The sequence below is a fragment of the Leptosomus discolor genome, chromosome 12, assembly GCF_034619465.1.
Source record: "Leptosomus discolor isolate bLepDis1 chromosome 12, bLepDis1.hap2, whole genome shotgun sequence".
NCBI classification, from domain to species: domain Eukaryota; kingdom Metazoa; phylum Chordata; class Aves; order Leptosomiformes; family Leptosomidae; genus Leptosomus; species Leptosomus discolor.
This window is the reverse complement of record NC_141402.1, coordinates 8332880-8353068: the sequence shown is the minus strand read 5'-3', so window position 1 is coordinate 8353068 and position 20189 is coordinate 8332880. Positions and strand designations below refer to the sequence as shown.

The window sequence follows — 20189 nt, the reverse complement described above, 5'->3', positions numbered from 1 at the left end:
AATAATCTTGAGAATAGCTAAATTAGTCCAGGAAGATTGTGATGAGAGGCTACTGGTAGTGTAATAATCCTGTAGTAAGGTTAAATAGTAGTAATAATTCATGGTAAGGAAAGGTAATGACTCGCTCCTCTCATGGCTGTCTAAAAAAACCTTCTGCATAGTCAACTAAGTCTCGAGTTGTTATTCTCCTTTGTAACAATGACAAATATAGATATAAAATAATTTCAGTGTATTACTAAAGGACAGCAGTGGTGTGGGGAGCTCACTAGCAGAATGTCTTTTTTCCTCCTAGGTATGGCAATGTGGAGGAAGTGTTGAGGTTCTACCTTGCTCCAGGATTGCCCACATTGAAAGAGCACATAAACCCTACACAGAAGATCTAACTGCTCATGTCCGGAGAAATGCACTAAGGGTGGCTGAAGTCTGGATGGATGAATTTAAGAGCCATGTCTATATGGCGTGGAACATACCTCAGGAGGTGAGTCATAGAGACTGGTGTTTGCAAGCTTTGGCTTTAGAACCTTTTGGTTTTGATTCCTACTCTGAATTTTTATTTTTCTGCTAGGGTTTTGTTATTTGTATACACATATGTAAGTATTTATGTCTTACATATAGGCGTGAGATATGCCTACACATACACACTTACATATATATATATATAAAAAAATATACATGTAGTTGTGTCATATCCCAGAATAATTTCTTTATCTTCATGTTCCTTAAAAATTAATTTCTTGTCAAGTTTATCATTCTCACTGATGGCTCTTCGTGGAGATTTTAATCTAGTAGCTGCAGAAATATGAAAAAAAGAAGCATCAAATCTATATTACACATCTTATTTTCAGTTTAAGTCTCTTATTTACCATCAGAGAGCGCTATAATTCCACCAGATTTGTGAGGGAAGTTTTGCCAAGGGGCAAGGGTTTGTTAACACCTATTGATTCAAGTGTGGGTGTATTACTTTTGAGTAATTTCACATCGGAGTAAGGGTAGCTGGTGGATGTTATGACATAGTGCAGAATCTAGCTGCAACTCCCTTTTGGCCTGCTTGTCCAGATTTCTTTTCCATAGATGAGCAATGGTCGGTCTGTCATACAGAAAAGATAATGTCGGATGGCTAACCTGAGAGTTCAGTTTGATGTCTGATTTTAGTTGTTCTTCATTTCTGTAGTCAATGGCGTTTAATCTATGAACTGTTAAGACCTATAGGGCTCTGAGAAACGTGACTGTACCTATTCTGACAAATATTCAGGATCCATGTAGAATAGGTTATTTCCACCTAGAGATTGGAAATGATGGCTGTAGTTGAATTTGAGGATTGACTTATAGTGTGGAGTTCTCATCATTACAACAAAAGCAAATATGCTAGACTTAATAAATTAACTTGGGCAATTTATTTTTTCTTTAATAAAATCTCTGTAAAATCTGAGTGATTTTGCAGCTGTTCGGAGAAACTGGTTTTGCTGCCATTTCTCATTTGAGAAATAAAATGCTGTACTTCTCTTCCTTTAGTTTAATAAGGAAAAAAGGTCAGAAACCAAAAACCAGCTAGATATATGAATGCTGATGTTGATTCAGATACTTTCAATAGTTTTCTTTATCACTCATGGTTAAGAATAGATAGTTTTGGCAAAGTGGGGAAGTCTTATTTTCAGGTTGCAGAATTAGCCACATGATATACCATGAAAGCACTAGCACAAAAGTCCTCTATGAACATCATATTCTGAGCTTTGGGGAACACAGTGAGTTGTTGCTGGTGATGAAACCAGTGTGCTACGTGTGAGCTATTTTCCTTGTCCAGCTGCATGGGAGGATGTGATTACTGAGGCCCCAGATGCTCTCTCTTCCCTTATACAATAAACTGCGAGGAAATGAGCATTGCTGCCTGCAGGGTTTAATGAGAAAGGAGTTGGGATGCACTGGACCAATTTAGTACCTGATCCCAAGAAGCTTTGTTAGTGCTGGAAGTCTGTGCTGGCATCCTCCTTTTCCTTCACGCAAGTGGCAGATACACTGGCAAGTGCAGCTGGAGTGGTGCATGAACGGGATTTGTCCATGGCATCAGTTGGTTGTCTTACAGCACTCTACAGCATGTTCCTCTAGCTCGTCACTTGCTAGAAAAGTCAGGAAAAAATGGCCACTTAAGGAGTAGTTCCACATTAAGTTTTATGAATGATGTAGGGCTTGAGGGGAGGGGAGTCATCATTTTTAAGGATTAACTAGAGTTATGCCTGTTTGTGCCGGACCTCAGTTTCTTACTTTTTAGTATACTTTGCTTAATGTGGAAGTCAATTTTACTTTACTTTAGTTAGGAAATGCTTCTGTAATAAAATATACTTCTTCCAGATTAACATTAATTCAGTGCTTTGGGATGCAAGAAGCAGTTTTTGCTTCAGCAGCTCAGAAACCTAGATACTTATAAAGATACCTTTTTGATGTGTAGTCAAGAAAATTCAATGCTTCTGATGTTATTTTTAAATCATATCTGGTGGCTGACAAAATCTTTGGGGCATTTATGGCCCAGTAAAGGCTATTGTTTAAGTAGATAGATTATAGGATTTCCCTATGAAAATTTATTTATCCTGTGTTTTGTTCTGAGGCAGAAGTGGTAGAGCAAAATATCTTATTCTACTTTCTGTCAAATAGCAGCCGTGGATTTGCACTTAGATCCTTATCTAAAAATGTATGCTGTGTGATTTTTAATGTGATAAATTATTGATTTATGTGTATAGGGACTTTATGAAACTCACACTTTATGATCTGCTCTTATGATAAGTAGAAATTAGGTTAGCCAGAAATGTAAAGGAGAATAAAAATTAGGAGAGAGAATATTCTGTGATTGCTTTTAACAGAAATAGCAACTTCTCTTTTTGTGTTAGAAGAGAAATTTAATAAGTGATATTTCAAAAAGGTGAGTAGAGCTTCTGCTTTTTGCAGTGAAGCAGTAAACCTGGCCTTCAGAAATGGCCAGAAAGTGTCATATACTAATGATTAGGCCACAGCAGGATGCCAGCAATAAGGTTGTTTCTAGGGCAACTTGCTACTTCCTGCCAATTACTTTTGGATTTGGAAAGTGCCAGGAAATCAGAGAACAACAGGGATAGTCATTGGAAGCTGGATCTAAATCCCACTGAAGTCAACAGGAGTGGTTCCATTGACCAAAGCAGACTTTGAAAGACACCCTGCCATGGGGACCTGTATCATATTTAATTGGGGCACTTAAGGAGTGTGTGCAGGTAACAGACTCACTTCGCAACCAAAAGCTGATAATTACTGTAGGTCATAATCATCTTTGCGGTGAGGGAGACTCTGGATTTTTAATTTATGCAGAAGTGTATCACTGATGTCTTTTCTGCTTTTTCTGACCTTTTATTTATGTGCAGGACTCCGGAATTGATATTGGTGATATTTCTGAGAGGAAGGCCTTGAGGAAAAAGCTCCAGTGCAAGACCTTTAGGTGGTACCTTGTCAGCGTGTATCCAGAAATGAGAATGTATTCAGATACTGTCGCCTATGGGGTGGTAAGGATCTTGTTTATATTTCCCATTCTAAAAAGGTGGGGGACAAAGGTGTAATAGTGGAAGTAATTCATGAAGACAATGCCTGGCTTTTAAGTAGAAGAATCAGATAAACTTGAAGTCACTAGTTAAATAATTTGTTAGACTGGTTAGTTGACAGAGGCAGCTGCTGTGCTGTAGTTCATGCTGAGGTGTTCTGAATGTTGTCTTCCTCCCTGATTTTTTGTTCATTTGTCTGTTTGTTTCGTGGCTTGCGTTCCACTCAGAGATATTCAAGACCTGATTTTTTAGACATGTTGGAGCTGTCAGTTGGAAGGTGTGTGGCAGCAGGTGAATTAACCAAATAGGGTCAATATTTCTGAACTGTAAGCTTCTTAATATTGTAGCCAGATCTTAATTTAGAACCCCAAATACCTGTATTTTGGGATCATCATCATCATAATTACTTGTGTGATAGTAGTACCCTTGCCTATGTATGGGTTGAATGTCGAAATGTTGAAATCACGCTCGAGTTGTACTGTGCTAATTAAAGCAGCCACAATTGTTGCCCCTAGAAAACCAGCAAGCTGAACAGAGAGGGCAGGTGTGCATGATGCGGAAGATAAGTATAGTAAGTTAATATGGGCCCATAATAAGCTAGTAGAGCTAGAGAATTAGAGCTTGAGTTTGTGGAAGAGGTTTTGAAAAGCCCAAGGTAGTGATGGATCCAGGCATGAATTCATAAGGCTATTATTTATCATTGGTTTGGATAGGGCGTGGTGCCTAACATCTGATTACAATTAGAGTCATGGTTGTGGTTACGTTTAGGGCTAAGTAATACAGAGCTTTGAGAGAGGAAACGTTATTTAATTCTCAAGGCTTGCAGCTAAGAATAAGGCCAGTATTGATACCTAATGCATATTTTCTTTTTAGTGTTGAGATTCGTCCTGTCTATTACTGAATTTACAGTTAGGTTTGGAGTTGGAAATCTTGTAGAGATGAGTTCATGGCTGTCCTGGGTTTGGCTGGCATAGGGTTAATTTTTACAAGGCACTGGGAGGGGGCACAGCCAGGACAGCTGACTGAAACCAGCCAAGGGGATATACGATACCCTATGACGTCATGCTTAGTATATAACTGGGGGTTCACAGCTCAGGAACAGGCTGAGCGTCGGGTTCTGGGTGGTGAGCAATTGTATTGCGCATCGTGGGGTTTATGTATTCTTTTATTAGTTTTGTTTCTTCTTTCCTGTGTTGTCCTCTTAAACTGTCCTTATCTCAAACCATGATGCTTTACCTTTTTCTTCCAATTCTCCTCCCCATCCCATCACAGCTGGGGAAGAGTAAGCAAGCAGCCACATGGTGCTTTGTTGCTGGCTGGGCTTAAAGTGTGCCAGTGGTTTTGACTTTATGCACTCCCTGGCTTCAGTCTCTGGCTTGTCCACACTTCTTACATCCTAGTACACTTCTAGACTTCCTTTTTAAGCGTATCGATTTGTTTTCCTCAAAGGAGACTCCTGTACACAGCCAACAGGACTGCTCAGTTAATCACAGATGGTTGCAAACCACATCACCTCTTCCCTCCCTCCATCAGACAATTCTCCCCTGTTCTCTAAACTGATCTTACACCACTGAACACCTTTATACATGCCCATGAGTATGCAATCCACACCTCTGGCCTCACACTTTAAAAAGACCTTCCAGCTGTCTGTGCTCATTAATTTAGCACTTCACTTTCAGAAAATTCTGTCTCAGCGTTGCACAGGTAATATATAGGGCTTTGTGATGAACAGGGCCAAGTACTTTGCAGTCTGTTCATAGCTAGATTGCTGTGCGTGGGTTAGCCCGGAATAAGGCAAAGAAGAGCTAGTGCATACCAATTGGCCAGAAGTCTCTGAGTGTCAGCAGAAAGGATTTTTTTGAATTATTTCCAGAAATCAGAAGACTCTCCCGAGTGATTCTGTAAAGCTGTTTATTACAGGGCTTTCTGCGTGTTTGAAACTCCATCCATACTGCTCAGCTAGCTGCGCTGGTATAAAAATCTGTCTTTCATATATAGCGTGTACCAGAGACATGTATCAAAAATTATTGCTATCTCTGAAAGCTTTTTGAAATCTACCCTCTCTGAAACCTTGTGCAACATTATTGAAATCAGTGGTGATAGATAATCTACATGGAAGAATCTAGTCCAGGTGTTTTCTCTTCAATATCTTCACTGCAACAAGTATTTTTAATTGTGCGTATTTCTTTGCTCAACTGTGTATGATTTTTTTTGCGAAGAAAAAATAGTAATCAACAACATCTTTTTCTCATGTAAGACTTGCTTGATTTCTTTTTCTTTCTCTTTATTTTAGCTACAGAATTCCCTGAAAAGTGATTTGTGCCTTGATCAAGGGCCAGACACGGAGAATATCCCAATCATGTATATCTGCCATGGCATGACACCACAGGTTAGTTTGTCTAATGATTTCTGATATTGCTGCTGCTCTTAGTAGTCTGTGCAGGAGGAACCATCTTGTACCTGTCATTGTTTTCTGCAACCTCCATAAGCTGTTTAGTAGAAAGCTAGAACATTGTTTCTGCTGTAAATTGAGAATCACTGTGTCTTGGTTTGAAAGACAGGTGTCTGCTAAGGAAGGCAGGAGCCTCCCTTGAAATGGAAAATGCAACCCCCTTCCCTCCAAATTATTATAATTTTGAAATTAAGGGACCTTCAGGCAAAGATATAGGGAATAGGAATAACAGTTCTTTACACATATATATATGTATATATATATATAACACAAGGCAGGAAAGAAAAAAAAACCAACCCGCTAGTTTACACTGACAGAGTCAGAAATACAACCTGACACCCTGTTAGAGTGGCAGTAGCAGTCCGATAAGATGGTGGCTGCAGTCCTCCTGAAGCGATGGATGTAGTTCTGTTGAAGCAGCGATCTTGTAAAAGGGTCTGGTCTTCCTCCAAAGGTCCAGTGGTAGGTAGGTAGCTCTTGTCCTCTGGAACTCCAGCGGGGAGGGGGGGGGGGGGGGGGGGGAAGCTCCTCCGGGAACCCAGTGGAAGAAGGCTGCTAGGGTGTTCGAGATCTCAGTTTTTATTTAGCATGGACTGCTTGGCTCCTTCCCCCCCGGGCGGAGCATCTCACAATGGGATGGGGAGTTGTGCAGTTCCTTGATGGGCCATTAACAGAAGACAGTCCAGAGGGGGCAGGCAGGGAGCACCGCCCCACCTGGTCTCAACAGCTCCTGAAGATGGTAATAGAATACTTTTTTTTTCCCTTTTGGCACATTTTACACTGTAACCTAGGACACACTGGTATATTAGTGCTTTGACAATGAAGTTTGTGTATTTGTTTTGAAAGACTTTAAGGAATACGAGAGTCAGCACTGACTCAGATTTGTTGATAAAAGCTATCATTTCTGATCTTTAACTGTGCATGTTGTATGAATGAAACAATGCATTTTAAAACATTTTACATACATACATATGTATACATACAGTTTATTTGTACATTATCTGAAGCAACATCGTTTTTGCTTGACATATTTACTGTGTCATCTTTGCAAATCTGAAATGTACAGCCACCTTCTTCACACCATGCAGCTGTGTCAAATTCCAATCCCTGTTCTTGTGAAAGCCCTTCTTCTAAAGCTCCTTTTTGTCCTGTTACTCTAGTATGTGCCAAAGACTCAAATAACCAAAACCTTCCCATTTTCTTATGCAACAGCTAACTTGGCAAACAAAAGGGTAAAGACCTTGTATCTCCCAAAGTGGCTAAGTACATGGGCATAGGTGAAAGTGTTTCTAGGCAAATCTTGGCAGTAAAAATAATGTTACATGATCTAGAACATGCCTGTCAAAGACAGATGTGCAGATTATCTACCTCTGAAAAGTAACATAAGCAAAAATCACGTAAAGGAAATGGATGTATTTGCGGGAGCAACTGGAGAAAGTGAAAAATCCCTCCAGTTTGAATCATTTTTTTCTCTGACTACCTTTTATATTTGCTTTCGCAAAAGGACTCTATTATGTGCCACTTAAGTTTTGTGGTTTTACCCATGGAATTGTCAGTTATGTGATTTGACTGTACAGCAAAATGAATGCTCCCAATATCTCAGAAATAAACATAGAGAAACAAGGTAGTGTTGCCCTCTGTACCTGGATCTCATAGTAAACTGGAAACACAGGGTCTGGTGAAATGCAGATGTGATTCTCTACTTCCTTGCCAAGTTACACATGCTACAACTGTGTTCTGTGGTGGCTTCCTTTGCTGAGGGCCTTTAATATTGATCACTAGTGGTATCATGCTTGAGTAAATTATGAATGACGAAGACAAAAATATCTGAAAATCCCATCCATCAGACTTGCTCACTGCATGGGCTGTGGATTATTTGTCACATAATTGTGCGGTAACCATTGCTTGCCTCCAGGAGGTTTTTGAGCTAGTCCTCAGTATTCACTAAAGGAACTGTGTAATTCACCCGTGAGCCAGAGCCATTATTCTTCATCTTCTGGGAGGGTGCCATAACTCTTCTGGCGCATCAGCTGTGATAACAATACACTACAGGCATGGTTGTAAATTCCAATTAGAAATTTTAATTATAGTTAAGAGACAAACAACAACATCAAAAGTCACTTCAATTACCACAGTTCGGTATTCACCAGATCACAAACTACCTTTGAATGTCAGCTGAAGTTCTGTATAAATGAGATAGCAGCAAATAAATGACAGAGGGAAAAGAGGCAAGGGAAACTTTTCTTAACAAGGTTCTGCTCCTTTCATAATTACAATGTTGTCTCTCCTTCCTATTATTATGTATTTAATTTTGTAACTAATGATGTTAAAAACAACCCCCAAAAAGGCCCGTATATGAGCAAGATCCTGGTAATGAGTGAGAACTTTCTTTAAAAGAGGAGTAGACTTTCGCTATGTTAGGGATTATGGTATTAACAGGGAAGGCTCTAACAAACACTGTTTGTCATACTTCTGTGAGATTTCCATTGCACATATTGCATCTCTTGCTTAAGCAGAGCTTCAGTCATTTATATTTCCTCTAGCATGTTGGAAATAATTTAATAAATACTCCTTTTATTCCTAGTGAAAGTGCCAGTAACAACAAAAGATATTGATGAGATGCTGATTTTACTCCAGTAGTGGCAAAGTGCTATATAAAGGGGGTTATTTTACCCACCTGGCAGTCCTTATCAAAATAGCTTAGTTGGAAAGATTAGTCCCCTAATTCAGGACTGCTTGTATGACTGAGGGTTTTGGTGATGCTGTTCTTAGCTCTAGTGTGAAGTTTTACCATTGCAGCTATACCATTTACAGTTTCAGAGCTGCCACCATGGAGGGCTTTGCACAATTGCATCTAATATATCTGTCTGCCAGGAACCATTCCCTCACACGCAGCTTAAGTTGCTGTTCTTACTTACTGCTGTAGCCTCTCTTCTAAATTAGGTAACTTCCTTTTTTTGTTTTGCACCACTAACCTCTCTCAGATCTTTTTGGATTTTCCTTCTTTTGCATGGGAAATCACTTAGATGAGATGTTTTGTCATCAAGTAATAGCTTCAAAATTGTATGTAAGCTACTGTTTCTTTTTAGCATGCTTTATACAGGAAAGAAATCATTGAAGTCAACAAAAAGGGAACTGTGTACCTGACATGAAAAATCCATGCTCCATTTTTTGCAGACAGTATCAAGAACATCATGTGTAGCTTCATAATTAAAAGTAGTAGAAAATGGCAAGGAAATATGCTCAAATACTGCAATGAAATGATCAGAAAGAATTATCCCTGCAGTGCTTCAATTTCATTTTAAATAGACATCAGAATTAGTGATGGACTTCTGTGATCCAGATTCCCCAGCCTTTCAGCAATCCACTCCATATGTCTACTGTAACTGACATTACATATTCATAGTTCATTCCTGCAAGTATCTTAAGAACGTTTTGTAACTGTGTTTATTTTGTAGTACTGTTCTACAAATAGAGAAACTGATGCCCATCTTACGTGTGGTTAAATAGTAGGATGGAATAAAAAATCAGAACATAATCTGTCTGTTTCCTTAGTCCTCTGATATTATTAATGAGAAAAAATTTCTCACAGCAAGGGTATTTTGCTTGGCCTGAAAGGAGGGAGGGCACTTGAAAAACTAGAATCTGCGATTAAGTGGGTTTTGTACTTTCCTTCTGTCTTCAGAGAGTGCTTCCCATGGCAGCCGTATTTTGTCTTGGTCTTGATCTTCAGGAGCTTGGATGCCTCAGGAGTTATGACACCATCCACTGAGTAGAACAACTTGGATGTTCAACCAGTGAAAAAAAAACTGGTAGCGCCAAATGGGTGGCAATCCTGCAATGTGTGCTTACAAATTTGAGGGAAGAATTCCTACTACTTTGTCTTTAGTAAGATATGATTTCATTACAAAATGTTGCCCAGGCAATTACAGATTCTGTTGAGAACTTCTTTGTCTAAGTGGTGGCATCTGAACAGCATAACTCAGTTCTGCTGCCAGAGCGTATTGCTTCCTAAGCATCACATCCTGCCTTTAGTCACTATCTGTCCAAAATCAACACTGTCCTTACTACTCCCATCTGTACACCAACATACAGCATGTGGCGTAACTTCCCAGGCTCATCAGCAAGAATATCACTGTCCCACCTGAGCATCTGCTATTATTTCTCATAGCCACCACAGGTACTGGGCAGCTATTGGATGTGTATGAGGCAAGGCCACAAGGTGGTTTTGGTACCTTTGGTATGCTGCCGGTCAGCCGTTTGGAAGGGCTTTTAGTGTATGTCTTAGCCTGTCATATCAAGCCTTTTCTGCTCTGCAGTGGTGCTGCTTCTCAGAACAGCTGAACAAAACTGACTTCTGCAACTATTAAAATGACTAACGTAGTAAATGCAACATGGTAAAATAGTTAACCACAGCAGGTAAAATAGGTTCCTACTCCACTGTTCAGTGATGGTAGAAAACATGTTGCTTTAATTGCATGAGAACATCTCAAAGGCAAAGCACAACAGCCCACAGTTGTTCTTGGTCAAAGAGACTACACTGGAGACAGCTGGGGGGTGTGAGAAAGCAGCCCCCCTTCAGCATGATGATAGAGGGAAACAGGAAAATTGGGAGATGAGGTGGACAGGCAGTAACGGAAAATGTGAGAGAAGATAAATGTAAAGGGAAGACAGAAGAATAGTAGTAACAAAACAGTACAAAAGTTCATCTGAGGTTGTGGGGGTTTTGCTGTTTTTAAAAAAGTGGTTCATGCAGAAAAGAATAAAGGTACTGTTTTAATTCTTGAACTTGCTGAAGCAAAGCTACAATTCAGTCATATGTTTAGGCCTTAAAAGGTCCATTTCCAGCAGTGCCCCCATTTCGCATGGACAAGATGGTCACTTGTAGTTGCAGTAAGTACGTGCCCCAGGCCTGACTGCATTCTCTTCCTAATTCTGGGAACTGTCTGAGCCTGGATGTTTGTTGTTGAAGACTGCCTGTAGTCTCAAAGGCAGACTGACAGCGTGTCACTTGCATTAAAACTACTTCTGAGTGATAATTTGGAAGATTCTTTGCTGAGACTGAAACACCACATTATTAGAGACTTTATAACTATTGTATAATAAACAAGTAACATCAGTTAATGAAGTGATATTTTACATACAGATTTACCTTGAAAAGTGCTGTGATTGAGGGGATAATGGGCAATTCTGTGTTCCCTTGTTCAATAGCTTCTGGCTCATATATTTCTCAATTTATAAGCAGTTAAACCACGAAGCTCACCCAGGGATGTGAAAGTCAATACAAACCAATTAGATTTTGAGGAATTCAAGTTCAGGACCAGGGTCAGAAGACCAGGCTGGGAGAATTACTAGACAAGAAATGCGGGTGAGAAGGAACACACGTTCATATCCTTTCATATTCTTGCAAGAGACTGCAGAACTGACACTCAGAAACCGATGACTACAGCCCTGTCTGGTATGAATTACTACGTCTCTGCTGAAGGCAAGGCAAGGAAGTCATGCCAACAAGTAGAGTTAGGCTGATTTACACGGTATGAGACTCTGACCTGAAAGCTTAATGTTGTATTCTACACAGTGTGTGAAGTACTGGAAACAGCAGTTAGAAAAGCTCCCATGAACTTCTAAAAACTCTTTTGTATGCTTCATGAGTGCTCCTTTTTAAACGTTATTTATATATATTTTTGTAAAAACTATTTTTTCTTCAATGAAACTTCTTAGCACAGTGGTTGTTCGTACACAGATACTTGTTAATTTGTAACCAAGAATATGTATGACTAAAATGCCTATCACTGAAGGCATTTATATTCTGGTAAAAAAGTACAGGGTTGATCACAAACACTGTATACTTACTAGTCCAATAAACCTACTAAGTTTATAAGTCCAGTAAAACCCAGGAGAGGGAATAATTGATAGATTATTCAGCAAATAATTATTAAAAGAATTAAAATTGCTTTGCAAATAATTTGGGGGAAAAAAGAAGAAATTTGTCTGTTTATTTTAAATGAATAATTTAGACGTCTCTAGAGTAACGTTAGTGTGATCTTCAGGTTAGTGAGACATTACAAATATAAACATCTCAAAATAGAGTTTTAATAGACCCTTAAGTTTAATAAGTCTGTTACAATGTTAAAATTTTTCTTTAGATTCCTCTTCTTAATGAAATTCACGTTGTAATGGACAATCATCAGTGCTAGGAAAGCTGGGTGAAGAACCATGTGCTTTGGCAAAATGAGTTTTAAGGGAATTTGAAAGCGGAAACTGTAGCCCTTTTAGGAGTGGCTTTCTGTGTGTGTGAAGTGTGCTGACCAAGAAGCCATATACCATTTTATAAGGAGAAATTAATAGACAAAATGGGATTATCTGGTTTACTACAGGTCAAGCTTTCCATGACACCTTTCGATTTGCTTTAAAAAAAAAAAAAAATCATGGAAATACTGAATACTGCAGCTGCTTTTCCTTGATGGTCTTAACACTGCTGCCAGCAGGGCACCACAGTACTGCTGTCCTGAAAAGTTTTAGATAAAGGAGTTTCTGAAGTTTAAGCATATAGCTGTGATGACTCACATACTGAGCTGGTGTATGGATGAATATGTATTCTTTTTTTCCTACAGCTGAAAATTAAACTTGTAGTGAAATCGTAATTATTCTAGGCCAAAAATACAGCATTCTGAGAAACAACTATGAAATACATACATTTCAGAAAACAAGGTCTTCTGTTATGTAGAAGTAGGACCATGTTTTTAAGTGTGCATATAAACCAAAACCTGCTAATGTGGATCAATGATTGACCCTTCAAACTTGAAAAATCACTGCCCTGAAGATGAGACATCTGCAATAAACATTTTCAGGGAGTCTTTTTTAAGCAGTCAAATAAGCACAGCAGCTGTTTTAATAGCTGTCAGTCCCATGCAAACTCAGGGTTGATATTCACGTTTATCTTCAAGGTAAATGTTAGACACATTCAGCCTCTGTGTGTAAGACAGTCTGATCTGACATTGCTCTGCGTAGTACCATTTCTTTCTAAGGACCTGCTACCACGTTGGTCTGAAGTTAGCAATTACCTGGTTTATTATGATTATTTTATGTATGCAGACACATAAAGACTGCTATACAGAAACTGAACTGCACAAAACATCCATCTGCTTTGCAGTGAAAAGCCACACCATGCAGTAAAGAGTAGTCATTCCTGTGTACATACAGCCAAAGTGAGTGCGTCATTATTCGTACAAAGCGAAGTGCCATCTTAGCTGGTCGGCCCGATTCTTGGTATCCCTGCACCAGGGGTCTGTGCTTCTCTTCATGTTCTTCCACAGGCTGCATCTGACAGAGCACAGTCAGGCTCAGTGTCCTTTGCCTTTTTCACTAAGTCTTGTGGAATGATCTAAGCGCTGGGCCTAACACTAACTTTATGTACATACAACAAGCTGTCTGGGAACACGGGTGTTTCCACAGTAAATGCATCTGGTACTAGAATAGCTTTTTTTTTTTTTTTTAAATCTAGGTCGCTGAGATCAGTAAAGGTCCAAGTAATAGAAGATAAAGTTACAGAGTTAGTGAAACTGCCTAGCAAAGATGGTTATAAGCATTAAGGAATTCTGATTTTTATTTTAAACATATTCTATAAAGGGCCTGTTTGCTATGGCAATTAATGTCTTATATATGACATTCCTACTGAGTACTTTATTGAGGCTATTTGCATTTCTCTTAATATCTTTCAGTGCATAAATCCTGATTTTGATCATAGTAAAGTTAATAGAAACTATGACCATGTTCGCAAGGGAAGCAAAACCCGGTGTTAGTTTTTTGCAATCCCTTTCAAAGTAGAGAGTTTTACTGATGTATGCCTGAGAAGCTACATCCTGTGAACACTTTTTCAGTGCTGCAGCCTTTTCAGAATATATGATAGGTGCATCAGGGAGCTACAGAGGTGTTTCAGAGGTTTCCAAACCCAACCAGTCCTTCCTTGGCCTAGAACAGGCAGTACAACACTTTCTTCTTGGGGACATGCTGTGGATGAAGACTGTGATACATCATTTCACGTTGTATAAATTTTCTTTTTAAAATCTTTTTCCTTAAGGTTGATTCTGGCCAAATTCTCATTATTTACTTCAGTGCAAAGTTTCAGAAAGAGAATCTGTTAATCTGATTTTTAGTTTTGGAACGTATTTTGTATTGAACCATTTGCCTTGAGTAAATTATTTCTGTTGTTGCTGTGGTTTGATTCAAGAGGCTTTCTGTTGATATAGATAATATGCCCATTACCCAGTCTTCTGTAATCCTTACCTCATTCAAATTCAGTATCTATTGCCTGGTAGGAGAGATTCTCTTGAGAGTTATTATTCACAGGTGAAGATCTGTGGTGTTGAATTTTTAGTTTTAATGTACAAGTATGGATCTGCTCACTAGGCCCATTGTCTCAGCATAAACTGGTGAGTGATTTTGCAACTGACCATAGGTGGTTGTGATAGTAGGACCAGAGACTAACCTGTCTCTTCATTTTAGGAAATTATCAGACATAATGAACCTCATTCTCTGTTCACAGGGTAAAAGACACTTGAATTAAAAAGAATGAGCACAACAGGCCCTTCTTCAGGTTTCAGGCCTAGGACAGGTCTTTTGTGTGTTCCACTTTGCTGATTAAAAACAAAAGCAAAGAAAAAAGCTGTAGAACTGCATTACTTGGGATCAGAGGAAATATCTTCTACATCCCTCAGTTTGGAAATAATAGAACGGATATTGCTGCTTATTTATTTTTGTCTTTGAAACTATGTAGTGAAAAAACATTGTGTATGCCTGTGAGAACTGAGAGAACTGATGACTTGGAATTGAAACTCCAACCATAGTGAAATGAAATAGTTGAAAAGCAATCACTTTTTTCCTAAGAGTGACATTGATTTTCTCATTTGGGAACACATAGCATTTATGTACTCTTGGAGAAATGTTTTGTTTTGAAGAAATTTTTTCTCTGTTTCAATTGGAATGCCTAGAATTAAAAGACTTACAAATGTCTTAGATGCTTTTGAAATCCATATTCTTGCCTAGTGTACAGGATCACTGCTGAAGGTGAGCATGAATAATGAAAAAGGAAAGTACTACTATAAGCTGAAACCAGTGATCTGGCTAAAGTAGTAATCTTGACATTCAGATTCTAGTACCTGGGTTGAAGTTAAAAAACAAGAATTCAAAAAGTAGTTACATTATTTCGAGTGCTATGGATATTTAGGACCAGAAGGAAGAACATTAAGAACTTGAATTACTTGAAAACTTAGAGCCAAGAAGGCTCTAAGAAAACAAAGGTCTTTTTTTAATTAATATTGGCTAATCAATAAGCATTTTTCTGACTGAGAAATGACTACTTGTTTTATGCAGGTAGATGCAGGAGAAGAGTCAAAGGTAACTTGGCCAGTGCCACAGATGATATCTGTCTGAAAAAGCAAATAAAACCCTTAACCACAAAATACAATGGGAATAAAGGCAGTTGTCCATAATATGCCATATCTGTTCAATCATCCATTCTTCTAAATAAAAGGGAAATGCTCATCTCAGAGAAGGGCTAAAAGTTCTTTTAAGACAGCTGTACTATTTAATATTTTACAATAGAGGTACTGGTGCAATTTTACATGCGTTACAAGCATTTACATGCTGAAAAAATACAGAAGCATAAGTTGACCTTTAATGGGAGGAAAGATTGCAAATGCAGATCAGAAGTAACATGGGAAGGGTACTCAGAAAGTGCTATCAAAGACGTTTAGTTAGAAAGTTTTTGCCTAGTAAAGCAGGATTTCTATAGAGATAATAGAAACTTCAACTGGCAAAAACTCTGATGTAATTTATCTAAACTTGATAAACTTAGCTTTCATCACATTACTGCAGAAAAGAATAATGCATCGTGTCAGCAAAAAACAGTCATAAGCAAACTTGCAGAGTGCACAGAGAAGTATGCTGGGGACCACAATGAATGCTCATGCACAGAAGCAACAGGATTAATAAATTAAAACCTCGGTTCTCCTCTGTTGTACCATACAGATCACAGATCTGGGCCTTTTTCAGTTTGGGTGTTTTGTGGTGGTGGTTTTTAAGAAAAACTGGTTAGTTGATTTTGCTGTACATTACAGAAGGTTCTTTCCAGAATTTTGTTTAATAATTTATGAAGTATTTCCACTTCATGTTTTGTTTATCATGTTATCATTACCTTGCATGTTTTCTGCATTGCTTTAATTTTTGTACTTGCCTCTTGGCCCTTGGGTTATCCTCTAATTTTGAATTCTGTTGCCTCTCTATATGGATCTGCTTATAAATCCTGCTTTAGCATCATTATCATCTTTCTTGGTTATCTTGTCCACTGTTGATATGTCTGTTATTGATATAGGAGGAGAGGGACATATATCTGCTGTCTCTGCAGTTTGACTGGAAACTATTTATTCAGCATTTTGTTAAATAGGTGAGGCTGATGCAGGAAAAAAGGGTAAGTGGAATATCAAAGGATTTGGTTTTCAGGCTATTTAAAGTCTTCTTTTGATTTCTTTGCATTTTATAAGATTCAAATCATGGTTACTGAGCCTGTGATGGTCCCTGTAAGAACTTTCATGTTTTTAAGGCAATTTGCCCAGAGTATCTGTAGTAAAAAAACTGCATTGAAAATGTAACTGAAACAAACTGTTGTAAGAATTTAACATTATCAGAGCATTTCAAACTCTCATTCAGTATTTTAATTTAGAAGAGATTAGAGTTGTTAGCTTGATATTATACAGTAGTTCAAAACTGTTCTCATCTGGGAAATAAAAATGCACATACATTTTCAAGCAGTTTTTCTTCTTGTGTTAAGAATATGTACCTTTTTGTATGGATCGTTTTGGCCAAAAGTATTTTAACAAGTTAAAACATCAAAATATTTGACAACGTGAAGATGAAATATTGCCGAGCTTCTAGATGATAAACCTGGCACTGGATTTTGGATTCAGATTCCGTGCTTTTCATGTTGAACATAAGCCGATTAGAGGTAACGCTGCCTTTCATATTTGGTTCAGTTCAGGAGTATAGGCTTACAATAGTCTCTTTCATACACCCGGTGAGCTGGTGCCAAAGGGCTTTGGAGCTAACACCCCCAAAATATACTGACTGTTGTGTTTTTGAAGCTGCTGATGGCTTTTGCAATGGTTGGCTAATACACTGATCTAGGAGCCTAAAGTTGGCCCACTCGGAGATCTCACTCAAGTACTTCGGAAATAAGTGCTACTAGTGTGGAGTGATGAGTGGTGTTCCTGATCGCGGGTACGAGACCTGCCGAAAGTCATAAAAGACTGCTGCAGAGGGACTGAGACTCTTCAGAAACGAAGATGGCTTGTAGCTCAGCATCAGTGAAGTGGTGTTCGCTGGCTTTGAGGCTGTCAGCCATGCTGCTGCCACGGCTGTAAACACCTCATCTCCTCCACAGAGAAGTGCAGGCCTTGGGACAGCGGGGCTGTGCTGCACTGCACGGTGCCACACCCGGCAGGGCCCTGCAGAAGGCCCCACCGCTGGGAGCTCGTTAACAGGCCGTAGGTAGGGTGGGCTCTGCCTTCCCCCGGAGTGGAGCCGGCTTCACTCCACCTACAGGTGTGCTTTTGATGTCCGGGCAGAATGACTCCTCTTAGGTCTTGTTTGTACACAGCATAGCAGCTGAGAACTGCTAGAAGCCATACCTCCTGTCCACCGGTGGAAGCTGTGGTAGCTGTACCTGGCCTTTGACATGATGTGACTGGTGAAAAGTGTGCTCCGTCTTACTCTGTTCTATCTTAGTGGTACTTCACAAGTGTCCACGTATTTTTTTTCTCTCAACAAAAATGTATTAAGTGGCTATCCTGAGGCCACATACTCACAGTACCTGATATTCCGTATGCTACTTTAGTGCTGAGTTGGAATATTTTTTAAAGGTGAACTTAACTTCCCATTTTCTATTAACAGTCTTTCTCTGCCAGGTGGAATAGGTATAAAAATTTCTGTACTTCCATAGCTGATTTTAATCTCAAAAAATATATATATAGTACAATGAAAAAAGAAGGACAGGGCTTTCCTTTGCTAATTTGAAAATGTTTTTAATTAATGCTTTTGGAGAAATAAAGCAGCTGTGATGTGTAACTGCAGTGTCTCATAATCCAATACTATTTGAGCATCTCACATTTTGTAAGTGCATTAATTTGAAAGAGATCAGAGTTGCATATTATGTAGCAATTACTAGAGTTAACCATATTTTAAAGACGTCTGTTCTCATTGCAAATTGGCATTTCAATCAGCAGTTTTTAAAACCAATTGTCACTGACAATATAAATTCAGCTTAAAACCAACATAGTTCTTGGAACACATGTATAGCATTTGGAGATTGATGTTGTAGTAATTCTCGGATGGTTGTCAATTTAAACATTCTTTTGATTGATGTTATACTATCTCATTTGTTACTTCATCAGAGTTGAAGTTCTGAAGGTCAGATTTTTCCTTCTCAAATTCTTGACAGTATGTGAATAACTGTTAGAGAAGATAGTTAATACTGTAGATGGAAGATTCGCTTTATATTTTCTTTAGTTTTACTGATAAGTTTATTATGTCATTCCATTAGTTGAAGTCATCCACTGGCTCATTTAGAATTCATGGACCAAATTCAGCCCCCATGAAAGCATATTTAAATCCCTCTGTAATTACATGAACCATATTACTTTCACAGCATTCATTCAAATTCTGATCAGAAGATCAGTTTCAGCTTAGTTTCTCTCTTAGTATTGTTCACCATTTGCAGAGTAGGGTTTTTTGCGAAATATTTATGGAATGATTGTATCCACAGTGTGTTTCTGTGAACAAGGGAATTTGTTTCTTCTGTTTTTTTTTTAAACATCATTTGTCCAATCAGGAAGCAGAGAGAATATCAGAAATTACTTGTTCATATAAAATCTTGATTGAATATTTATGAATAACAAAAAAATCTGCATTTATTTGTAAGCCAAGAAAAGAGCTATGTTTGTCAGATAATTTATTCGAAATCAGCAATCAAACTAGCTCTTGGCAAGAGTTGAGTTCAATCTAAACCTGTTTATATTTACAGAGTAGAGGTATTTTCCCCAAAAGAAAATACAGGATACTAGAGACTTTAATTTAGCTTTGTTTCAAAAACCAATGGCTAGAAATTAAAGCCAGTTGGATACAAATTAGGAGTAAGGTGCATATTTATACCAGAGCAGATGACTAGCCATCATAAGAAGCAGTAACAGTAACTGCTGAAGTCGTCAAAGTTGATACAATTCTGGAAACGATGATTTAATGTGATACAAGTTATTAGACTTAGAAGTAAGCAGATGGAAGTATATAGCCCATGGCATATGGAAGATCAAAGTAAAAAAACTAATGGTCCTCTTTAGCTCCTAAATCTAACATGTCAACTAAGTGGCAATCACAGCTAGTACTTCTTTGAATTTTGATTCAATTTAGAATGTACAGAAATAACACTGATTGTTACAGCAGAAGAACAATGGTATGCCTTTAAAGAAATTGGGGTTTTTTAATGTGCTTTTATAAGGTAAAGAACCTTATAGCTTTAAAAATAGATGCTAAATTTCTTGAATAATTGGCCACCCGTTTTGTTTTATTTTCTTTTAAAGTGTGATGAAATTATACAGGGATAGCTCTGGTTTGCCAGCCCTATCTGCTCAGCTGGCTGTCCATAAAGGCTTAGAGCAATCAAGTGAAAAAGCTGATTAATGCATTTAAGTTATTCAGCTGTTACTACAATATTAACTTGGTATTTGTTTAGCAGGGAACTGCACTGAATGTGAACGTTGGAGCTTTGTTGCTCTTGGTATGTTAAAGATGTACTGATTTATTCAGCATGCATATTCCATTCAGCATTTATTTTTAGTGTTTTCGAACTCTGAAATTAGCCTTAAAATTGTGAGGTCTGCATTGACTGACTCACTAATGGCATCAGTTTGGGAAGGAAAAAATAGCAGTACTGCTTATGAACTCACAAGTTTTGTTAAAATAACATGAAGTTTAAATAAAGAACTCAAGAAACCTGAGAGAGGTTACCACATTAAACCTGGGACTGTTATAGATTATGCTGCTTTGCATTTAGTATGGAGGTCTCTGACCAAAGGGCAGGGACAGAAATCAGTGTGTAAGAAGGAGATCGTGACAATGATGTTAAATCAGAG

The 20189-nt window shown here is 38.3% G+C and overlaps 1 protein-coding gene across 2 annotated transcripts in view; it reads left to right on the top strand.

Annotated features, from left to right (window-relative positions):
- GALNT18 (polypeptide N-acetylgalactosaminyltransferase 18) overlaps nt 1–20189 on the top strand; it is a 232295-nt gene that overhangs the window by 178025 nt on the left and 34081 nt on the right. The window contains exons 7-9 of one of the 2 annotated variants that reach the window (XM_086472176.1): nt 293–478; nt 3384–3521; nt 5851–5946. In XM_086472176.1, coding sequence (XP_086328302.1) covers nt 293–478; nt 3384–3521; nt 5851–5946 — 420 coding nt within the window. The remainder of the gene's footprint in view (nt 1–292; nt 479–3383; nt 3522–5850; nt 5947–20189) is intronic. The other variant, XM_086472177.1, reaches the window with a different exon arrangement.